The 22716-nt window shown below is 40.4% G+C and overlaps 1 protein-coding gene across 1 annotated transcript in view; it reads right to left on the bottom strand.

Moving 5' to 3' along the window:
* The window catches only part of desi2 (desumoylating isopeptidase 2), a 32513-nt gene extending 11389 nt beyond the window's left edge, over positions 1 to 21124 (bottom strand). Inside the window, exon 1 of the mRNA XM_060924673.1 lies at positions 20600 to 21124. Within this exon, the coding sequence (XP_060780656.1) occupies positions 20600 to 20638 (39 nt within the window). The 5' untranslated portion in view covers positions 20639 to 21124. The remainder of the gene's footprint in view (positions 1 to 20599) is intronic.
* Between the last annotated feature and the right edge of the window lie 1592 nt (positions 21125 to 22716).

Raw genomic sequence — 22716 nt, 5'->3', positions numbered from 1 at the left:
CTCAGTTTGGTTTCATTTACAACCAACGGTGTCTTTTGATGCCAGCACGTAATTGAACGAGAGAAGACTGGTTTACCGGAGACAAAATAAGCGTCATCTCTGCTTCTGTTCCCTCCGACGGCCCCGACACACTACTGCCTCCGCCGAGTGCGCGCACACACCGCATGTCGGGGCCGCGGATGAGTTACTCTCCCTTGATCGACGAAGTTGGCGGGGAATTTGTGGTTATTATCGGTACAAACAGCGCGAATCACAACTTAAATGAATGCAGTTCAGTTTGACATTATTGTCAGTCTGTTAGATAAACATTTAATTTTATTAAAATCAAAAATTAATATTTAGAGCCTGTGGGCTACAAAAATAAAGTAGCCGGCTGGACTTAATTGTGTAGTCGGCTGTATGGCGGCAGCCGGCGCTTGTGGAAAGCCCTGCATTCCACGCAGAATATAGAACTGAATCAGCTCTGCGCATGCACCGTGCAGCACAAAAAAAATGGCAGCCACCATGAAGGAAGGAGATCCGGAGTTTTCAAACATTTGCTTAAATGTGAAATCGCAAAATGGTATTCTAGCGAACAACAAAATAGTAAAGATTCAGAAAAACAAATCATTCAGTGATTATTTTAATAGTGTAATTTCATCCGAACTAGGCCTAACGCTCGATTTAGAACTACAAAAAGTCCGTGTGTCGGACATGAAGTACCTTTGTAAAATTTTTGCAAATGTTGCAGTCAGCATTTAAAATGCTAACTTAAAGTTTTTGTACAAGTTTCAGTTGATTAAACTGTCATTTTATTAAATGTGTCTGCTTTTGTAATAAAGTACTGAAAGAAAAAGCAAACAGCATTGCGATTTCTTATCCATCCATATAGTAAAAAAACAAAAACAAAAACCAAACAAAACCCTCCCTCCCGACTGAAAATTTTTTTGCTCACCCGGTGGACAGGAAACGGATTTTTTTTTAAGGATGGCCCCAGTACAGGTCACTTCAAATCACTACTTTAACAACAACACTTACGATCGTTCCCCAGAGCAGAGTATTTTAGGTTCATGTGACTTTTTTAAAAACCCTGATTTTAAAACAGTTATTTTTACTTTTTATTTCCTTTACCATATTTTAAAATGCCAAGTACCCATAATATTGCATCAACATATGGGCCTTCTAAAATTATTAAAATGTCAAAGGACATTGCACAAATATCACCTTCACCATGACGATATGCACAGAAGAAAAAACACAACAAGAAAATTGGAACAGTCTGAATCATTTAGTGTTGATCTGATTACAGCCATTGTTTCTGGTGTCAGTATCCGGTATCAGTTTAGCCATTTGGGACATATTCTGATGTGCCTGACCCCTGAACTGTCCAGTCTGTTATACGACATACATTTTAAAAGAAAGGTCATTATTACTGGAACAGGTTTGGTGTCTTGGTGAACGCCTCCCATGCAGGGAAGAATACAGTTTATGTATTGTTAATTTTCAGTAACATCAAATGACCCAATATTGCTTTCAAGCATTACAAAATCAGTGTTGTAGTCGAGTCCGGATGGATGGATGGATGTTCGAGTCCACCACTCCAACCGCACCCTTTGACGGTGGCTGTTTCAGTGCCATTAGTTTGTTCCTGAACATGCCGTATGAACAGGTGAATGTGCATTCTCTCTATCAGGGAGTGTGAAGTATTCTGTCAGAGATGGTTGGGAGATGGATGCAAGTGCAGAAGCAGCGTTTATTAATACAAGTGAAGACCGGTAAACAATCCAGAACAGCAGAAAAAATCGTAAAACGGGCACTAGGACAAGCAAGGCACAAACAGGCCATCGTAGACTCTGCTGAATCAAAGATGAGAAACAGGAAAATCAGAGATCAGGAAACCAAACAAGGAAATAAGGATCAGTAATGTGTCAGCAACGCAGCTCACAAAGTGTTTTCACATCGGCACGCTGACTGCACCTTAATCCTGTGCAGGTGCGAGTTGTTTACGGTGTGCACGCAAGAGTCTATCTGGTGCACGTGCTAAGGCGCGCAGGTGTGACACACTTGCACAAAATTAGTACACAATAAATGCAGATATAAATATCTGTCAAATTATTATGGCATGTTACTACAAAAAAAAAAAAAATCTTAGTCCTAATGCAGTTAATGCATGAGTCCAAGTAATCAGTGCTCAAGTCCAAGTCCTGGACTCGAGTACTACAAGCCTGTTACAAATTCAGGGTCTTGGTGAATCAGATTTACCTCTACAGTTAGTTAATGAAGTTTTGGAATCCTTAAGTTATATGTAATAAAGTGTTTCATTTAATTGGGAGAGAGGATACATGAACAAGTGCCAGCTTAAAGTGAAACAAAACCCAAAATAAGCGCCGTTTGCCGATCACACTCCCCCACATGTTTAAATTAAAAATAAAACTTTATCCATTTTAAAAAAGCTGATATTGCTAAAATAGGTTTACCTGGGCACAACCATTTGAACTGAAACCAGATGATATCTGCCCGAGATGTAGCCAGCACACAGTACACCATTTACCTTCGTTACAGACAGTCATCAAATAAAGGCTTTAATTCTATATTTAATAAATAAATCTCGCCAGGCAAAACACTCCCCGGTGCGCGCGCACGCGTTTTCACTGCTTCAGCAGGGTGAAATACAGAGAAAGAACTTCACTGTGCTGTAATGTATATGATCAATAAAGGCTTCTAATTCTAAAAATATAATCAGAAATTCTGCAACCATGTGATTTTTACTGGCAACAAAATGTGACTCAGACTTCTTTTATGAAGTTTAAATCTCACTCCGCTAGAGAACACATACGCAGTACTGACCGATACTAGTAAAAACAGTATAGCAATGCAACTCTTGCCATCTAAAAAGATTGTTTCTCAGTTGAATAAAAACAAGTCTCATTTAAAAGAAAAGGAAAAAAAGGAAATTTAATTTTTTTGGACACCCCCCACTGAGCAGAAGAAGAAACCTTTGTCACATGCACACTCAAGCATAGTGAGATTCATCCTCTGCATTTAACCCATCTGAAGCAGTGAACACACACACACACACACACACACACACACACACACACAGCAGTGGGCAGCCATACTACAGCGCCCGGGGAGCAGTCAGGGGTCAGGAACCTCGCTCAAGGGCCCTTCAGCCCATGGCCACCCCATGCAGTGTTTGAAATGCCCATCTGCAGTCTGCATTTTGCAGAATGATTCAAGATTGCAGAATGAAGAAAAAAAAAAAAAAATCAATCAGGCTTCTCAATTTAGCAAACTAGTGGCACTGTAAATAAACTGAAACCTGCACCGCGCGAACCTGACAGCGTTTTCCAGGTCAAAAAGTTGAGCAATATTTACGTAATACCGACGAAAGGCGACGACAACCAAATAAGGGCAGTTGCCATTTTCCGACGTAAGATTTCGTCATTTTTAATACCTGCCGGGAGGACCCGACAACTACCTCGGCAGTTTCCGCCGTGCATCTCCCAGAATTCAATGTGGCACAACAAACATGGCTCCCAAGAAGAGGATTGTTTCTTCGGAGCAAGAGTCCGACAAAAACACCCAGAAAACAAGGACAATTTTGTCGTATCTCGGCAAAACCGGCAGCCAGCGTGACTCCAACAACAGTGACCGATCGCACGTCCGCGAGGGGGACAAAAATGAAGACGGGATCTGGTTCAGAAAGCGAAGATTCTGACTAGTTCTTATCTTGCATACATATATATTGGTAAATTGTATAGGTTTGTATACATTGTATTGTTGAATCATACAAAATTATACTGATATTATATCCCTTTTGAAGACAGCAACAGTATTTTACCTTTATTCATAGACACTTTTGAATATTTTGTTCTCATACCAAGCTACACGTATGCATGTTCCATTTTTTTTTTTTTACTAGTGCTGTGTTGCCTGTGGTGCAGACTAGCACAAAGTAAAACAGTTGCCCTGCAAGACAAAGCTCATACAGTAGGTTCAGTTCTGTAGCTCTCAGTTCTGCCGTGATTAGTTTGTACCCAGTTCTCTGTTGTTAGTTTAGAGCAGCGAAGCCCCTGCAGTCGTTCTCAGTTCTGCACTTTAGAAGCCAGGCAAACACAATGAACCCAAACGTCTTTCCATTTGCCAGTTGGCTTTTATTCCTTAAATGGCATCAATTCTTTGCATCATCGTAAGATGTACACTGTAAAATATAATAAGTTGACTTTACTTAAAAAAAATATGTAAAGTCGTTGCCTCAAAAAAAGGTCATTTATGTTGATTTAGATAAATTAGATTGGGTTAACTTATTTATTTTGAGTTTGCAGTACTCACAAACATTAATTTGATTACATTAACTTATTTATTTAGAGTTTGCAGTACTCATCTTATATAATTTTGATTATATAATGTTAATGTAATCAAAATTATATAAGATGAGTACTGCAAACTCACAATAAATAAGTTAATGTAATCAAATTAATATAAGTTTATGTGAGTACTGCAAACTCAAAATAAATAAGTTAATGTAATCAAACTAATCTAAGTTAATTTGAGTACTGCAAACTCACAAAAAATAAGTTAACCCAATCTAATTTATCTAAATCAACATAAATGACTTTTTTTGAGGCAACAACTTTGCATATTTTTTTTAAGTAAAGTCAACTTATTATATTTTACAGTGTAACAGAGTGTAGAATTGAAACCTTGATTTCAATTTAAAACTACAGGTTGCAGATGCAAACGCTGAATGAAGTACATTTTGGGTAACAAGCTATTGTTCAAGCTAGAAACTTAATTTTGACAAAATGTAACATGACGTGTAACATGAGAATGAATGTTTTGTTTCTTGAAAAACAGTTGTGTTCTATTTTTTATTGTGGTGATCCCTTTATTAGTATGTTGTGTGGAAGGATAATGTGTGGGTGTGATAACTAGTACATTTATGAATTAGTTGGTATACTTCAAGTTGTAGTAGCCCGTAGTGTCAGGGCGAGGGGGATGAAAGACCTGTGGAGGTATCATGGAATGATAACTTTGCTGCAGAGAAGGATCTGTGAAGACTGAAATTAAAAATAGAGTGAGAGAATAAAGAATTACAGTAATGCTATGAGTTGTAAAGCTAGATATGATGGAAATATAGGCATTATTAGGTTGAGAAGGGTGTAGTATGGAGGCTTGTGTATCTGCAGAAAATATTTCCAAATTGCAGAACACTAGGAAAAAAAAAAAAAAAAGTATTTCAACCACCGCCATGTTAACCTAACTGCATGTCTTTGGACTGTGGGGGGGGACGACCAGAGCACCCGGAGGAACCCCACACAGACACGGGGAGAACATGCAAACTCCACACAAAGGCCCGTTGGCCGCTGGGCTCAAACCCAGAACCTTCTTGCTGTGAGGAGACCGTGCTAACCATTACACCACCCTGAGCAACCAGCAATGTAGCATTTATAGGCAGCAAAAGGCTCCCAAAGACTGGGTTTGTGTCTCCTCACCGTTTGTGTGCATTTTCTCACTGCTTCAGTGATCAGGCTCATTTTTACACCCAAACCCTCGACACTTCGTTATCTTCAGGGTCGTTTACAACAATTTAGAAGCAATGTATCCACTAGATTCCAGCCTTGGTACGTCAGTCATTTGGTGTGCAAGTGACGTCACAATCTCGGATTCTCTCGCGCAATTTGTACTCCAAGCACGATATTTGAACCTCGGAAAGAGTAAGATGTTAGCATCCAGGGACACTTTCTTTTAAAATAAAATCTGTACACCAGTTTACAGGAACAAATCTGAACAAGTGAAATCAAAAACACGTCTTGCACGGTATGGATATTATCTATCAGAGTTTACTTTTGGCTTTTGTTTGCCTTTTAGGGCTGGTGAGAGAGTGTGTGAAGGCTTTCATTTTAACCAGAGAAGATACAGATCTCTGTTGTAGCATGTTTATGTAGCTAGTGTGTTGGTAAACACGGGGTAATAAGCCAAGAACGGAAGCGCTTTATAACAAATGGGGTTTTTATTCATATTGTACTGCTGTATGTTGCAATCAAATGACCAGAGCAGTGATATAACCGAGTGTGAAATAGATGTGCCTCAAATCAGCAATCGTGTTGTGGTTTCTGTGTTACTGGAAAACACCAGCCAGCCCTCCCCTAGACACAAAGCAAGTCAGCTGCATCTGTTCAAACTGCTACCCCAAGTAGCCTCATAGGATGGTGCAATACAGGAAAGAGCCATCTACCCTCTTCCCCAGACATAAGCTCACAGACCAGACGCCCACTTTCGGCTGGTTTTGCTCTGACTGACAGGAAACAGCACGCGCGCATGGCTGCGATTCAAACTTGCGATCTCTGAACGACAGGGTGAATTTCTCTTCTTTTCAGTTGCTACTCTTAAAATGTTAGAAACTTAAGCACTTCTAAATTTAAGAGTAAATAACTGACCTCGCTACCTCACTCATTTGCACTATTCCACACTACCCCACCTTAACAGCTATTAGTTTATTGTTTATACTGCTTAATTCATGTTTACCTGCTATACCTCAAGTGCCCTTGACTGTTTATTTGCTCCAATTTTTCATTTATATTATACTGTTTACAACCCCGATTCCAAAAAAGTTGGGACAAAGTACAAATTGTAAATTAAAGCCGCTAGCGGCCTTAACGGGCCCTCGCACGTGTGGTTCCGCAACCCAGGACATTCCGCCACCCAACAAAACAGTCACGTCATATATTCATCAAATGTTCAAAGGTGATGTGCATGTTGCAAATGCAGAGATGCCTACCCCAAATTTTGAATTTCAGTATTCTTGAAAACATTTTTCAGTATTTTGGAATGACTTTCAGTAACATTAATTTATGCGCATTACCATTATAAAGAGGTATATACACCAATATGTTTAACATTTAAATTATTAAAAAGAACTGTTTTGTGTGAATTGAATAAACAAAACGCGAGCAGCCATCTCAACTGAATTTCCACTCAACAAATTTCTAGAGCATACAATATATCACATTTTTATAAATACAATAGTGTTCCCTGTTTGCAGACATTACGGTTGACTACCAATCACTGGTATTGAATGTAACTCCTCAAAAGTATTATATTATATTGCCTGGCAAAATGTTCTACCTGTTAACGGATTCTAATAAAATTTTTTTTAAAATTTCTTATTTCATGCCAAAGAGAGTCCGACATTGTTATCTTAATGTCCCAATATATAAATACTTCAGCATAATGCTTCAGAAGAGACATTGAATAAAATGACATTTATAATTGTATTTAAAACAGTGGAATGATCAATTTTTTGCCACAATCCCAACAGCACTAATCATAAAATTCTGTTTTTGATCATACTACATGTACATTTGCACTTGCAACACTGAAAAGACTTTGAATTAAAGAAGTACAGCCAGTGTTTGATATTTCAGTGAATAAAAATCAGACATGTAAAAAGAAACTGAATAAGTTTAACTCACATTTCATGGCACTAATTGGCAAGTTCAACTCCAAGCACAGGTCAACCATCACCGCTTCAGCGCGTGTCACGTTCCGTGTCTTTTCATCCACAGATTTCGTAAAAAACTGCTGGATACCCCCAGATTTACTTTCCGCCTGACTCGCCATTTCAGCATACTCCATATGTTTTTTGTAGTTGGCATGCCGCATGCAGTCATCATGACCACCATGAGTGATGTTAATGTCAGTTCTACACAGTTTGCAGTGCGCGTATCCATTGCCCTTTTGACTGGGTGTAATGCACGGCCATTCTACAGTATCGAAAATAGCGCGAACAAATGTGCGGAATCTGCGCATGTCACACACAGCATGTGTGGTTGTCCTAAAAATAGATAGCCTAGCCGTGAATCGCGCATGGATTGAAAAAGTCGCTTGGACATTTAAAAACAACTCACTGGAATTTAAGACTTTATAATAATTCTGTACAGAATAACACTGTTTGCCGTAACATCATATTTACATAACTTTTCTGTACAAAATATGGCCAATCCGTACTAGTAGGCATCTCTGCAAATGCCATGACTGCTTGACAGATGAGAGATAGAAAGACGTGTGTGTGTGTGTGTTTCTGTGGTGTGAAAATGTACATTTATACATGTACAAAACTGTGTCTCTCCTCCTTATCTCCATCTCACGCTGTAATCTTAAGTCATCTTAGCTTTCCTGTGTCTGCAGAGAGAGAGAGAGAGAGAGAGAGAGAGAGAGAGAGGTGTGCACACGTGTGCATGTATGTACACATGCAGAGTTTTCATATGTCTGCAACAAAATGCACAATGATGGCAGGTCACTAATATATAGATTTAGGCACTGCCTAAAAGCCGAGCTCCCATCTGTTTCTGGGTTGTAGAATTCTCTTATATCCCAGCCAGTCTCTTTTGTTTTATTTCTTTACTGGCTAGCACTGGCCACTAGGCAGTGTGTATGACTGGTGGTACACGTACAAACCACAAATAAATAAATAAATAAATAAATATATCCGCTATTATTGTGTGCATTTGTCAGAGGGAGAGAGAAAGTGTGTGCTCATAGATGCTGCGTGTGCATGTGAGTGTATGTATAAATATGCACATGACTGAGTGTGTGTACGAGTGTGCACAGAATTGTATACATCAGACTCATGATATCCAATATTTTGTAAAGTTTCAGATCAATCCATCAATGAATTGAACATTTTCCCCCCATTTCCTGCTTGGCCAGATGGTGGCGCTGTGCTAGGCATCTGAATTACACGTGAATATCACTACAAAATATTGTGTTATGATTGTGAAGTGTCAGATCAATCAGTTAAGGCATTGCCAATTTCTGGCACATTTCCTGCTTGGCCAGGTGGTGGCGCTATAACAGGCAGGCCCATTGGGCGTTAGGTTATCATAATATCTATTGAAGTAAGAAGTGTCCGACCATACAGTCAATGCACTGTGGCTTTCTGACACGTTTCCTGCTGATGACAGCATGTTAAAATTCATCATGTGTCAAAACACACATTCAAAACCCTATTCTTTCCTTGGCCAGTTGGTGGCGCTATACCAGACAGGCCCATAACGGCTAAAGAATATCAGAATCAGATTACAAGATATCAAGTTCAACATTCAGCAATATCTTGGCATATGTTATAATATTTCAATACATCAAAAATCCCTTAGCAATTCAACTTCAGCAATATCTTGGCATCATGTTTGCCAAGTTTGACATGAACTTGATGAACCGTCCAGGAGGAGTACGTTAAAAATGACCATGTGTAATTTCACTCCAAATGGCCTTATGACATCATTCCAAAGTTCTACCCATTCATTTCAATGGGAAATGGAAAAAGGGGCGCTATGAAGTCCCTGGGCTATGCCTGGGGCCAAAAGTCTGTGGCTGAGTAGCGATGACAACGGATGTGTGTATCGAATTTCATGAGTTTTCATGCATGGGAAATGCCTCAAATAAGGCCAAACGAGGCAGAATAATAATAATTAAAAAATCCTTCGAAAAGCAATAGGGTCTTTGCACCGAACAGTGCTCGGGCCCTAATAAAAACGGAATGCAATGATGTGGAAGTTTCAAAATTCCATATTTTATTCAGAATAGAACATAGATGACATATCAAATGTTTAAACTGAGAAAATGTATCATTTAAAGAGAAAAATTAGGTGATTTTAAATTTTATGACAACAACACATCTCAAAAAAAGTTGGGACAAGGCCATGTTTCCCACTGTGAGACATCCCCTTTTCTCTTTACAACAGTCTGTAAACGTCTGGGGACTGAGGAGACAAGTTGCTCAAGTTTAGGGATAGGAATGTTAACCCATTCTTGTCTAATGTAGGATTCTAGTTGTTCAACTGTCTGAGGTCTTTTTTTGTCGTATCTTCCGTTTTATGATGCGCCAAATGTTTTCTATGGATGAAAGATCTGGACTGCAGGCTGGCCAGTTCAGTACCCGGACCCTTCTTCTACGCAGCCAGATTGCTGTAATTGATGCAGTATGTGGTTTGGTATTGTCATGTTGGAAAATGCAAGGTCTTCCCTGAAAGAGACGTCGTCTGGATGGGAGCATATGTTGCTCTAGAACCTGGATATACCTTTCAGCATTGATGGTGTCTTTCCAGATGTGTAAGCTGCCCATGCCACACACACTAATGCAACCCCATACCAAACTCTTTGCAATTTTACACTGTCGAACTCCTTTCTGATATTGCTCCACTATTTGTCGGCGCAGAATTAGGAGGATTGGTGATCCTCTTCCCATCTTTACTTCTGACAGCCGCTGCCACTCCAAGATGCTCTTTTTATACCCAGTCATGTTAATGACCTATTGCCAATTGACCTAATGAGTTGCAATTTGGTCCTCCAGCTGTTCCTTTTTTTGTACCTTTAACTTTTCCAGCCTCTTATTGCCCCTGTCCCAACTTTTTTGAGATGTGTTGCTGTCATGAAATTTCAAATGAGCCAATATTTGGCATGAAATTTCAAAATGTCTCACTTTTGATATCTGATATGTTGTCTATGTTCTATTGTGAATACAATATCAGTTTTTGAGATTTGTAAAATTGCATTCTGTTTTTATTTACAATTTGTACTTCGTCCCAACTTTTTTTGGAATCGGGGTTGTATAATGTTTATTTCAATTATTCTATTTTTATTTATTGCATTGCCTGTTTGCACCATGGGTCAGAGAGGACTGAAATTTCATCTGTGCTGTATGTCAAGCATGTATAGCATATTTGACAAAGTTGACTTGACTTTTTTTTTTTAGCATTTAAGGCAAAACTTGTATGCTGAGTGCCTTTATAACGTACATTTGCTTAAAAAAAAAAAAAAAAAAAGATACTGGTGAATTTATGTGCAATAAAAGAATGACAAAATACATTTTTTACTCAAGTAAAAAGCTAGTGATGGTGAAATAATCATACCTTTGCCTTCACTGATTGCAAAAGCTTATTAAAAACACTCCCTTACTTGCAAAACATACCCTACAATAGAGCCATACAATTACCACACAACACACCTCAGCTGAAAATCATCCATTACAAAAGGTTCATGACAGATGTACTTTGCATTTTAAGAGCCAGGAATTAAAAAAGCATTCATGTGAATGCTTCTGTATTCTATATACTGTAGTGTTATACACATTTCTACACCTTGCTCTGATAGAGTTAAATCTTTCTGTGTCACTGTCTTTATTATACCTTTTGTCAGACTGTTAGGAACTTCACATTATGGGATTTGTGTTTTGGGCTACACAAATCAGGCCCTGTCCACACGGCAATGGATTCAGGTGAATCCGATAAAACTGTTTATCGTTTAGGCCTGGTGTCCACACGGCATCGGTGTTTTGGGTGCCCCAAAACGAAATCTTTTGAGAACGGGTTCCAGAGTGGAAAGATCTGGCAACGGCGCCGTTGCGAAGTCGTCTGGATGAGTAGAACGGATTTGTTTACGATGACATCACAACCACATGTGCTTCACCCCGGGTAGAAGTGTAACGAACTCGATGCGAGTGGTCGACAAATCCTATAACTTGGTTCATGAAACGCGCTTACAAAATATTTTCACTGTGAATATTTGTGTAATGGTGCAAAGTGAGAGAGTCAATCCCGCCAGCAAAAATAGGGGGAAAAAAAAAAAGGAGCGATTTCACCTCTTCAGATGTTGGTTTAAGTCCTACAATACATTCCTCAAAAAGGGCGTAGAAGAACAAATTAATCCATCAACGTGTAGCATTCAATTTATTCCGGACCATTAAAGATGCCGCCTTCCGCGTAGAATCATACATCATCCTCGCCGCCATATTGGATGGGTCAAAGCGGAGAATAAAGATTAGCTGCGTTTAACTGTACCAACAGGTTTGCCGTCCAAACGAGATCACATGGGATTACCTTTCACAGGAGAGACTGGAAAAATACTTTTCATTGTATTTAGTCATTATAATGCAATTTTACGAACAGATTTTTCTGACTTTGTGGCTAATATGAAGTCTCGCGCATAATAGTTTATGCGCATGCGTCCTTACTTCTATTGTTCTGGTGTCTCCGAAGGGACTGTCTTACAGCGCCCCTAGAGGTGTGGCATGTGTATTGCATCGTTTTCAGCAAGCGTTGCCATATGTACCTGATATTTTACTGATCCGTTGCCCATGTGGACGAAATATTTTTTTAATAACATCTCGTTGCCGTTGTCGTGTGGATGTAGCCCAACTCATCACACTTGAAGAGACTTCAGTCTTGGTTGTGTTCCCCCGTGTAATTATTGATTACAGTAATGTTAATGAGCTGAATAAGAAGACGACATCTCAATTAAGGTTTAGTTGCCCGTGTTTGCTGTAACAGGCTGCTGATCCTCCTGGTTTACTGGATTAAATGTGTTGAAGCAACTTTCCAGCTAATAAGATGATTAAGTGAATGAGTCACATCTTGGGAAGATGGGATTTTCCTCAGGTTTGACATATTTAAAAAAAAAAAAAAAAAAAAAAAAAAAAAGGTGGCTGGCAATTTCCAAGAGATTTAGGCCCTGTCCACACGGCAACGGATTCAGGTGAATCCGATAAAATTTATCGTTTCGGCCTGGCGTCCACATGGCACCAGCGTTTTAGGTGCCCCAAAGCGATATTTTTTGAGAACGGTTTCCAGAGTGGAAAAATCTGGCAACGGCACCGTTGCGAAGTCGTCTGGATGAGTAGAACGGATTTGTTTACGATGACGTCACAACCACATGACTAGAACAAGCAGCACTCACCTCATTCACGCCGGGTAGAAGAAGGGGTTTACGCGCATGCGTCCTACTTCTTCTACTGTTCTGGTGTCTCCGATGGGACCGTCTTACAGCGCACGTAGTGGTGTGGCATGTGTATTGCATCTTTTTCAGCAAGCGTTGCCATATGAACCTGATATTTTACTGATCCGTTGCCCATGTGGACGTGATATTTATTTTTTTTTTTTTTTACCCACTTAAAAAAAAAAAAAAAAAAAATCTAGTTGCCGTTGTCGTGTGGATGTAGCCTTAGGCACCATGATGCAAATATGTACTGTACCATGTCAGAGGTGCAGCTAAATATAGTCTGTGGGTGTTACACTATGTATAGCACTGAGAAACGCACGTGTGTGGCCAGTACAGGGGGAAATGGTGGCACTGCAAAGTACAGTAAAGGAACAGCACTGGAAGACATACCGTTTTACTTCACTGAAAATACAATTTTAGAAAATAAGACCCATCTAGGAGAATTAGACCATTCTTCAATAATGCAGAAAGGTTACACATGATGCATCAAGGACTACACTAATTGAGTTGGTATTAACTCCCAGACAGTGCCACTAATTCAATAGTGTCTAAATAAATAAACAAACGAAAAGTTGTGCAGAGCACGATACTTGCGAAAATCACAAAGAAACCGAAGTTATGGCCGATTAGGTGTTTTTACAAGACTTGACCTTGACCCACCAAAAACTAATGATGCCTTTGTGTGACCCTAGTGCATGTTGGTGAAGTGTAAATTTTGGTGAAGATTGGTCAAGAAATGAGAACGCTAGAGCACCAACAAACAAAATCAACATACTTGCAAAAATCTCTTACAAAACAAGGCATGTAAGCTAGATATTGAGATATATTTATAATTTCATGCAAGGATCTCTCAGAAGAAATAGAGCCAATAAGTTATTTCTCAGTTAATTCAAATATTTCTTGAAAAAAAGATCAACTGATCAATTCTGGATTCGTTTTTTTTTTTTAATCCTGATGAAATAGAAACCGTCCTTATTTTCAACTTGCTACCTTACTCATTTGTTATTCCCTGATTAATGTCACAATACTGCATAAACTAGTGCTATAATTTAAGTTAAATTATTTGAGGTCACTTTACCCGACCTTCTTTGCTTGCTTTCCGCTACACCAGAAGAAAGCCTGAAACTCTTTCTGATGAATCTATATCTTGTTGCACTTTTAACTCTGTACTGACCCTCAGCATGCAGACCTGGTAACTGAGACAAGTTCAATCCTTGTGCATGTACACAGATGTTATAAAATCTTAATGAGTGAGCTCAACTCTCGGCAGGAAAACACTGACCGCCTGAATCGTCATCCACTAGAATGAAATCTTGGAGATCTCATCTCATCTCATTATCTCTAGCCACTTTATCCTGTTCTACAGGGTCGCAGGCAAGCTGGAGCCTATCCCAGCTGACTACGGGCGAAAGGCGGGGTACACCCTGGACAAGTCGCCAGGTCATCACAGGGCTGACACATAGACACAGACAACCATTCACACTCACACCTACGGTCAATTTAGAGTCACCAGTTAACCTAACCTGCAGGTCTTTGGACTGTGGGGGAAACCGGAGCACCCGGAGGAAACCCACGCGGACACGGGGAGAACATGCAAACTCCACACAGAAAGGCCCTCGCCGGACCCGGGGTTCGAACCCAGGACCTTCTTGCTGTGAGGCGACAGCGCTAACCACTACACCACCGTGCCACCCAATCTTGGAGATGAAATCCTTTATTACTTCAGCTAAAGGCAAGAGCTGATCTTAAATGGTGTAGAGTCCAGGCTGTAGTTGGTGCAGTTTAATATTAGACATGCTGCATGCACTACATTCCAGTACATTTATTTGCCTAGTGGCTACTTGTTTACTGATTCAAATCCACATATACTGTAACGGAGAGCCTGTAACTTTACTTACTGCCAGTTTGCACTGCTCTGGTCTCATTACACACAGCCATCTAACCATTCTGCTTAGGAAAAGCAAAGAAGCATGACACTCATTTAGAAACCATCAATATAACTCCCCCCAGATAGAGTATAATTACTTGGTACTCAATTTTAGATGTGCAAAGAATACAATAGAGATCTTGCAGTCACGTGACCGGAAAGTACACAGCCGCCATCTTGTCGGTCAAAAACACCGCTGAATACTGCTGCACTCGTGTACAGAATGGATCAATTTCAACCAACGGACTACACGGCTCATTTTTCTAATGAACAGATAACTAGATATATGTCTAAAATAAACGATCTACAGATTAGTGACCCTTATGGCTTTCCGGACGTAGTTTTCACGACCGTGTCAGTGGATTTTGAACTGCCAGAGGTGGAATACCCAGACGTGTATAATTACCTCATCAACTTTCTCTCGCTGTTCAGTGGTGAAGCACTGCGTGCTTATAAATCTCTGGACAGTTATCTTTACAGAAATTCAGGATTTGTCAGCCCCCCTCAGATGTGGCATCTTGTAAACAAGAAAATAACAATCCTCATTGGATGGGTAAGTCACTTAAGTATTGAGTATAGCACTGACTAGCCGATTATAGAATAGAATAAGGTAATTCCAGCCGTAATTCCAAATCGTCCGTCTTGTTTACCATGGATCTGGCGTTGGAGAGGTAAAGGCTTAGCAGTGGAGATTTGAGTGGCTGTTTTCTGAGCTTAGTCAACAGGCCGGCTCTGCAGCCTCGCTTTTGCTTCCGCTCCCGACGCCACCTCCTTCGCTTTGCTTCCGATAACAATCCACGGAGACCCCGCTGGTCTCGCTACCTTGTCCGGAATCTTGTGCATGCGATGGAAATCGCTACAAACCGTCATTTTCTGCTGGAAACCAATGTCCAGCAAGTCCATACGGTTGTAGTGGATATTGAAGTCTGATACAGACGAACAACACGCAGAAATACACACAAAAAACATAAACGTGCACAGGTAGGGAGAGCTTGTAGCCGCAGCCGTTGTAGTAGAATTGTATATAGTAGGGTTTTCCAGAAGAAAAGGTAGAAGTAGAACCAGAAGTAGAAGGCGGAAGTATGGCGTTTGACCGACAAGATGGCGTCTGTCACAATCTGGATCGGCTGTGACGTCACATGCAAGTGCTCCATAGGACGTACACGTTATATTATAGAAAAACGAGTGTCATACCCTGAAGCTGCTTATTTCCTGTCACGGCACATCTCAAAGTGTTTTATTCCTCTTACACCACAGCAATTTATACAGAATAAACATTTAAATGAACACGTCATCTATTTTATCTGTTTATAGTTGCGTTTAATGGTGTGGAACCTCTAGGACATACCACGTTACAACAGTTATTCTTCTCCTCCCCCCGTTAGTATCTTGAAGACTTTCCCCTGGAAAACATATCGACTTTTGCAGTGTTGATAGTGAACACTTTTTAAAGTCCATTTATTATTATCCTTAGATTATGTGAACTGTCCACCATATGAATGCGCATGCATTAAATGTTATGGAAACAAGAAAGGTTTATATTAATAAATATAATTCTCAGAGATTTGAATTATGGCCAATATTACTATGATAACTACCAAGACTAATAGTGAGAGCAGTGATTTGGTATATTCTTTATTCAAGTCCATCCCCATGCCCGAAATCACTCACTTGTTCACTACTCCCTACATAGGGAATTACTATATAGTGAGCTCATTGGTAAAATGAAAAAACACTTTCAGACACTTGTCCGTCACGCTGGCATTTACGTCATTACTGTCGCACAATTAAAACGTGCCAGATCAGGCATGTATTTTTGTGATAAATCCATATTATGTTGAGTATATTTCCCACATATCTGAAGATACTCAGTCATCCAGGTACATAGTAATCTGTGGTTGGTAGAAGAGAGCAACTGGACTTGCTTGAAAAGTCTTGAAGATGTTTCGCCTCTCGTCCGAAAGGCATCCTCAGTTCTGTCTGTCTAATAGGGAGTATCAAGTATTTATCCTCTCATGGATCATCATAGAATCCGAATCAGAATGCTGATGGCTGCATTGTGGGCGGCTGATAGATGTCATAGACACCCACCTCTGTTCAGTGATGGTCATTCCAGGTTGACAAAAATGAACGATCCTCTCTGGCTAAGATGACTGGTGTGGGAGTATGAGAGGACTTCCAGAAAACTGGCAGACATCTTAGCCAGAGAGGATCGTTCATTTTTGTCAACCTGGAACGACCATCACTGAACAGAGGTGGGTGTCTATGACATCTATCAGCCGCCCACAATGCAGCCATCAGCATTCTGATTCGGATTCTATGATGATCCATGAGAGGATAAATACTTGATACTCCCTATTAGACAGACAGAACTGAGGATGCCTTTCGGACGAGAGGCGAAACGTCTTCAAGACTTTTCAAGCAAGTCCAGTTGCTCTCTTCTACCAACCACAGATTATATTTCCCACATTAATAAATACAAAAGTACCTACATCTTTCAGTTCTTTCAAATCAAGGCTGAATACTTTCCTCTTTTATTAAATACTTTATTAAATACTTTTATTAAATACTGAATACTTTACCTTTTATTAAATAAAATTTGAGACTTTGATTTCTTTCAACATGACTGCAATGCATGATGGGATATGTTGCTTGGTTAGTGACCATCAGTTGTACACTACTTTTCATGATGCATTGTGGGATACTTTGAGTACACTATACAGGGTGTAAATAATCTTCACTATCGTTTCAGACAGCACTACAAAATGGCATCCTCACTATATAGTGCTCTATATAGTGGGGAGCGATTTTGGACACAGGGCCAGTTTTAAGAAAAACAATTCCAACATAAAACTCAGGGATTAGATTAAACATTAATCCACACTGTAGCTTACAGATGGCCTCTTCTTTTTTCATGCCTTACTTAGGCCCTGTCCACACGGCAACGGATTCAGGTGACTCCGATACAATTGCTTATCGTTTAGGCCTGGCGTCCACACGGCACCGGCGTTTTGGGTGCCCAAAACGCAATCTTTTTGAGAACGGGTTTCAGAGTGGAAAGATCTGGCAACGTTGTCGTTGTGAAGTCGTCTGGATGAGTAGAACGGATTTGTTTACGATGACGTCACAACCACATGACTGAGTGCTTCACGCCGGGTAGAAGTGTAACGAACTCGATGCGAGTTGTCAACAAATCCTATAACTTGGTTCATGAAACGCGCTTACAAAATATTTTCACTGTGAATATTTATTGTGTAATGGTGCAAAGTGAGAGAGAGAGAGAGAGAGAGAGAGAGAGAGAGAGAGAGAGAGACTCTGCCCTTAGGGCAGAGTCAATCCCGCCAGCAAAAATAGGGGAAAAAAAAGGAGCAATCTCACCTCTTCAGTTGTTGGTTTACAGTAAGTCCTACAATACATTCCTCAAAAAGGGCGTAGAAGAACAAATTAATCCATCAACGTGTAGCATTCAATTTATTCCGGACCATTAGAGACGCCGCCTTCCGCGTAGAATCATACGTCATCCTCGCCGCCATATTGGATAGGTCAAAGCGGAGAATAAAGATTAGCTGCGTTTAACTGTACCGTCCAAACGAGATCACATGGGATTACCTTTCACAGGTGAGACTAGAAAAATACTTTTCATTGTATTTGGTCATTATAATGTAATTTTACGAACAGATTTTCCTGACTTCGTGGCTAATATGAAGTCTCGCGCATAATAGTTTATGCGCATGCGTCCTTACTTCTTCTATTCTTCTGGTGTCTCCGAAGGGACCATCTTACAGCGCCCCTAGAGGTGTGGCATGTGTATTGCATCGTTTTCAGCAAGTGTTGCGTTGCCATATGGACCTGATATTTTACTGATCGTTGCCCATTTGGACGCGATATATTTTTAAATAACATCTCGTTGCCGTTGTCGTGTGGATGTAGCCTTAGTAACGAGACGATGAAAACTAGTCAAGATCAGGGGCCGTCAATCGGCCAATCGTGGTCCGAATGCAAACCTGGCAAAGTGTTAGAGTGGAGCGAATGGAGTTCTTAAAACTGCAGACAGAGCCAATCTACCTATGGAAAAAGCTGGCTATAGTTCAGCGACTCTAGCTCTATAGCAAATCCTTTGCGGTAGCTGATCATATGCATTTATGCAAATTATTTAGCTAAAGGAAGCTCATTTGCCCAGAGACTAAGTACAGGGCTAAAGATATTACTTTATTAGGAGTTTTTACAGATTCTCGTTTATAGAACTTCTGATGACAAAAACAGAACGGACAAAGTAGTATGCATTTATTGTCCTTGCTTCAAATTCAAAACAGACATCCAATCTGTTCGGAGACTGTGGCACTAGTCAAATGTGGTAATGTGAAGCAGCAGTGCAAATCAAAACAAAACCACTTCATTTATAGTCAGAAACTAATCTCATCTCATCTCATTATCTCTAGCCACTTTATCCTTCTACAGGGTCGCAGGCAAGCTGGAGCCTATCCCAGCTGACTACGGGCGAAAGGCGGGGTACACCCTGGACAAGTCGCCAGGTCATCACAGGGCTGACACATAGACACAGACAACCATTCACACTCACATTCACACCTACGCTCAATTTAGAGTCACCAGTTAACCTAACCTGCATGTCTTTGGACTGTGGGGGAAACCGGAGCACCCGGAGGAAACCCACACGGACACGGGGAGAACATGCAAACTCCACACAGAAAGGCCCTCGCCGGCCCCGGGGCTCGAACCCAGGACCTTCTTGCTGTGAGGCGACAGCGCTAACCACTACACCACCGTGCCGCCCAGAAACTAATCTTTAAACATTAAAAAGGTGACTGTCCCATCTTGTTAGTCACATCAGCTGCTAATCTGGACCTTTGTAAACAAGCAGTTGTATGTAACTACACCGTTACCGATTTTAGCTGAACACCTCCGAGCTAATGCTTATATATATATATATATATATATATATATATATATATATATATATATATATAAAAACATACACACAGTTGCAAGGCTACCGTTTTCTTTCCTTTGTCCACTATAACTCCAGTATCACCATGACTGGCAGAGACGTGATGAAGCAATACTTCAGTTTTTTTAACCGATGCCTTGTGTGGACTGCTTTTAAAATTTTTAACTGTATCTTATTTTATTCTTTTTATTTAATTGCCTTCACCTGACAGGAAGCAAACCAGTTTTACTGAACTCTTAATAATAATAATAATAATAATAATATTATTATTATTATTATTATTATTATTATTATTAACAAAAGGTTCATTCATTTTATATTTCTTAAAGAAAAACTCACTTTTTCACAGGTCACAAACAAATCTTTCTAAAATACACTTTAGGACTGAGTTTGCTTAGTTTAAAAAAGGCAGTAAATACAAACAAACATTGTGTTTAGGTGCTTTGAGCAAAGCAGGAGGCTGGAGCACAAAGACTGAAGGGAAATACAGCAGCACAGTGAAGTTTCTCGGGGTGTTCTGGTGTCATTTACAGACTCGCTCTTACAAGAAGCTCAAGTTGTTCCACATTCAACACGTTGAACATGAAACTAAAACTACTGAGAGAGAGATTAAATAGCTCACAGGGTGGAACATTAATCTCTTAAAAATAAACACCAAATACTGGTATTTTGCTATGAATAAAAAGTAGAAGCTGTTTTATATCATTACAATAAGCATTTGTTTGAGAGAATTCAGGCCACATGAAAAGTAGTTTTACACACACACACACACACACAGCCCACTGGCCAGAAGCAGCAGATAAGGTTGGAGAAGCAGCACAATAACTCGGTTTGGGAGTTAAAGTAACTTCGCTGCCTCCTTGTTATCAAAAGTGTGATATTGTTCTTAGCTCGCCGAGATGTCGAAAGCAACTGAAATGGGAAATAAACCTGTTTAAAGCGCTCACCATGTCATACACGTTGAGAATAACCGGCTCGTTGGCCATCACAGGCTGTCGTTTCTCCTAAGAAGCCGTGTCTCCTCCGCTCAGCACAGGCAGCTAGCCGGCTAACTGCTGCTGCTGCTGCTGCTCGATCAGCTCGGCTTGATTTTCCTTCGTATTAAAAGTCTTTCACTCCAGCAGCCCGGTGTCCTGAACGCGTTTGTCCCCCTGAACGATATAAACCAAGTCCAGGAAAGTCGCGCTAAGCCGGTGAATAGCACACCGCGCTGCTCTTCTTCACCATTAGCCGCGGATAAAAAGATGAAGCTAATGAGCTGCTAACCGCAACACCAACAATATCATCACCTACAGCTGCTCGGCTGTTAGCGTCATCCCCGGGGAAGCAGAAACTCGGTAAAAGCGAAGGATATTCGTCAAACTTCAGCCATCAAACAAGGAAGTGACTGTCGGCGTGAACGGAAACCTAATATAAGGCCAAATAAGATAACATCTTAGCAGCCCGGCTGAGCAGTGAGTACAGCATCAGAGCTGTGCTGCTGAAGGGGGGCGGATCACCAACACAGGAGCTACATCACTATCCAATCACCATTACCATCCAATCACCATTACTATCCAATCACCATCACCATGCAATCACCATCACCATTACTATCCAATCACCATCCAATAACCATTACCATTACTATCCAATCACCATTACCATCACCATCCAATCACCATCACCATTACTATCCAATCACCATTACCATCACCATCCAATCACCATTACTATCCAATCACCATCACCATGCAATCACCATCACCATTACTATCCAATCACCATCCAATAACCATTACCATCACCATCCAATCACCATTACTATCCAATCACCATCACCATGCAATCACCATCACCATTACTATCCAATCACCATCCAATAACCATTACCATTACTATCCAATCACCATTACCATCACCATCCAATCACCATCACCATTACTATCCAATCACCATTACCATCACCATCCAATCACCATTACTATCCAATCACCATCACCATGCAATCACCATCACCATTACTATCCAATCACCATCCAATAACCATTACCATCACCATCCAATCACCATTACTATCCAATCACCATCACCATGCAATCACCATCACCATTACTATCCAATCACCATCCAATAACCATTACCATTACTATCCAATCACCATTACCATCACCATCCAATCACCATCACCATTACTATCCAATCACCATTACCATCACCATCCAATCACCATTACTATCCAATCACCATCACCATGCAATCACCATCACCATTACTATCCAATCACCATCCAATAACCATTACCATCACCATCCAATCACCATTACTATCCAATCACCATCACCATGCAATCACCATCACCATTACTATCCAATCACCATCCAATAACCATTACCATTACTATCCAATCACCATTACCATCACCATCCAATCACCATCACCATTACTATCCAATCACCATTACCATCACCATCCAATCACCATTACTATCCAATCACCATCACCATGCAATCACCATCACCATTACTATCCAATCACCATCCAATAACCATTACCATCACCATCCAATCACCATTACTATCCAATCACCATCACCATGCAATCACCATCACCATTACTATCCAATCACCATCACCATCCAATCACCATCACCATTACTATCCAATCACCATCCAGTAACCATCACCATTACTATCCAATCACCATTACCATCACCATCCAATTACCATCACCATTACTATCCAATCACCATTACCATCACCATCCAATCACCATCACTATCCAATCACCATCCAAACACCATCACCATTACTATCCAATCACCATCCAATAACCATCACCATTACTATCCAATCACCATTACCATCACCATCCAATCACCATCACCATTACTATCCAATCACCATCACCATCCAATCACCATCACCATTACTATCCAATCACCACCCAATAACCATCACCATTACTATCCAATCACCATTACCATCACCATCCAATCACCATCACCATTACTATCCAATCACCATTACCATCACCATCCAATTACCATCACCATTACTATCCAATCACCATCACCATCCAATTA

This window comes from Neoarius graeffei, chromosome 7, assembly GCF_027579695.1.
Source record: "Neoarius graeffei isolate fNeoGra1 chromosome 7, fNeoGra1.pri, whole genome shotgun sequence".
In the NCBI taxonomy this organism is placed as follows: Eukaryota; Metazoa; Chordata; class Actinopteri; order Siluriformes; family Ariidae; genus Neoarius; species Neoarius graeffei.
Note: the sequence above shows the minus strand (reverse complement) of the source record. Positions and strands in the feature narration are given on the sequence as shown.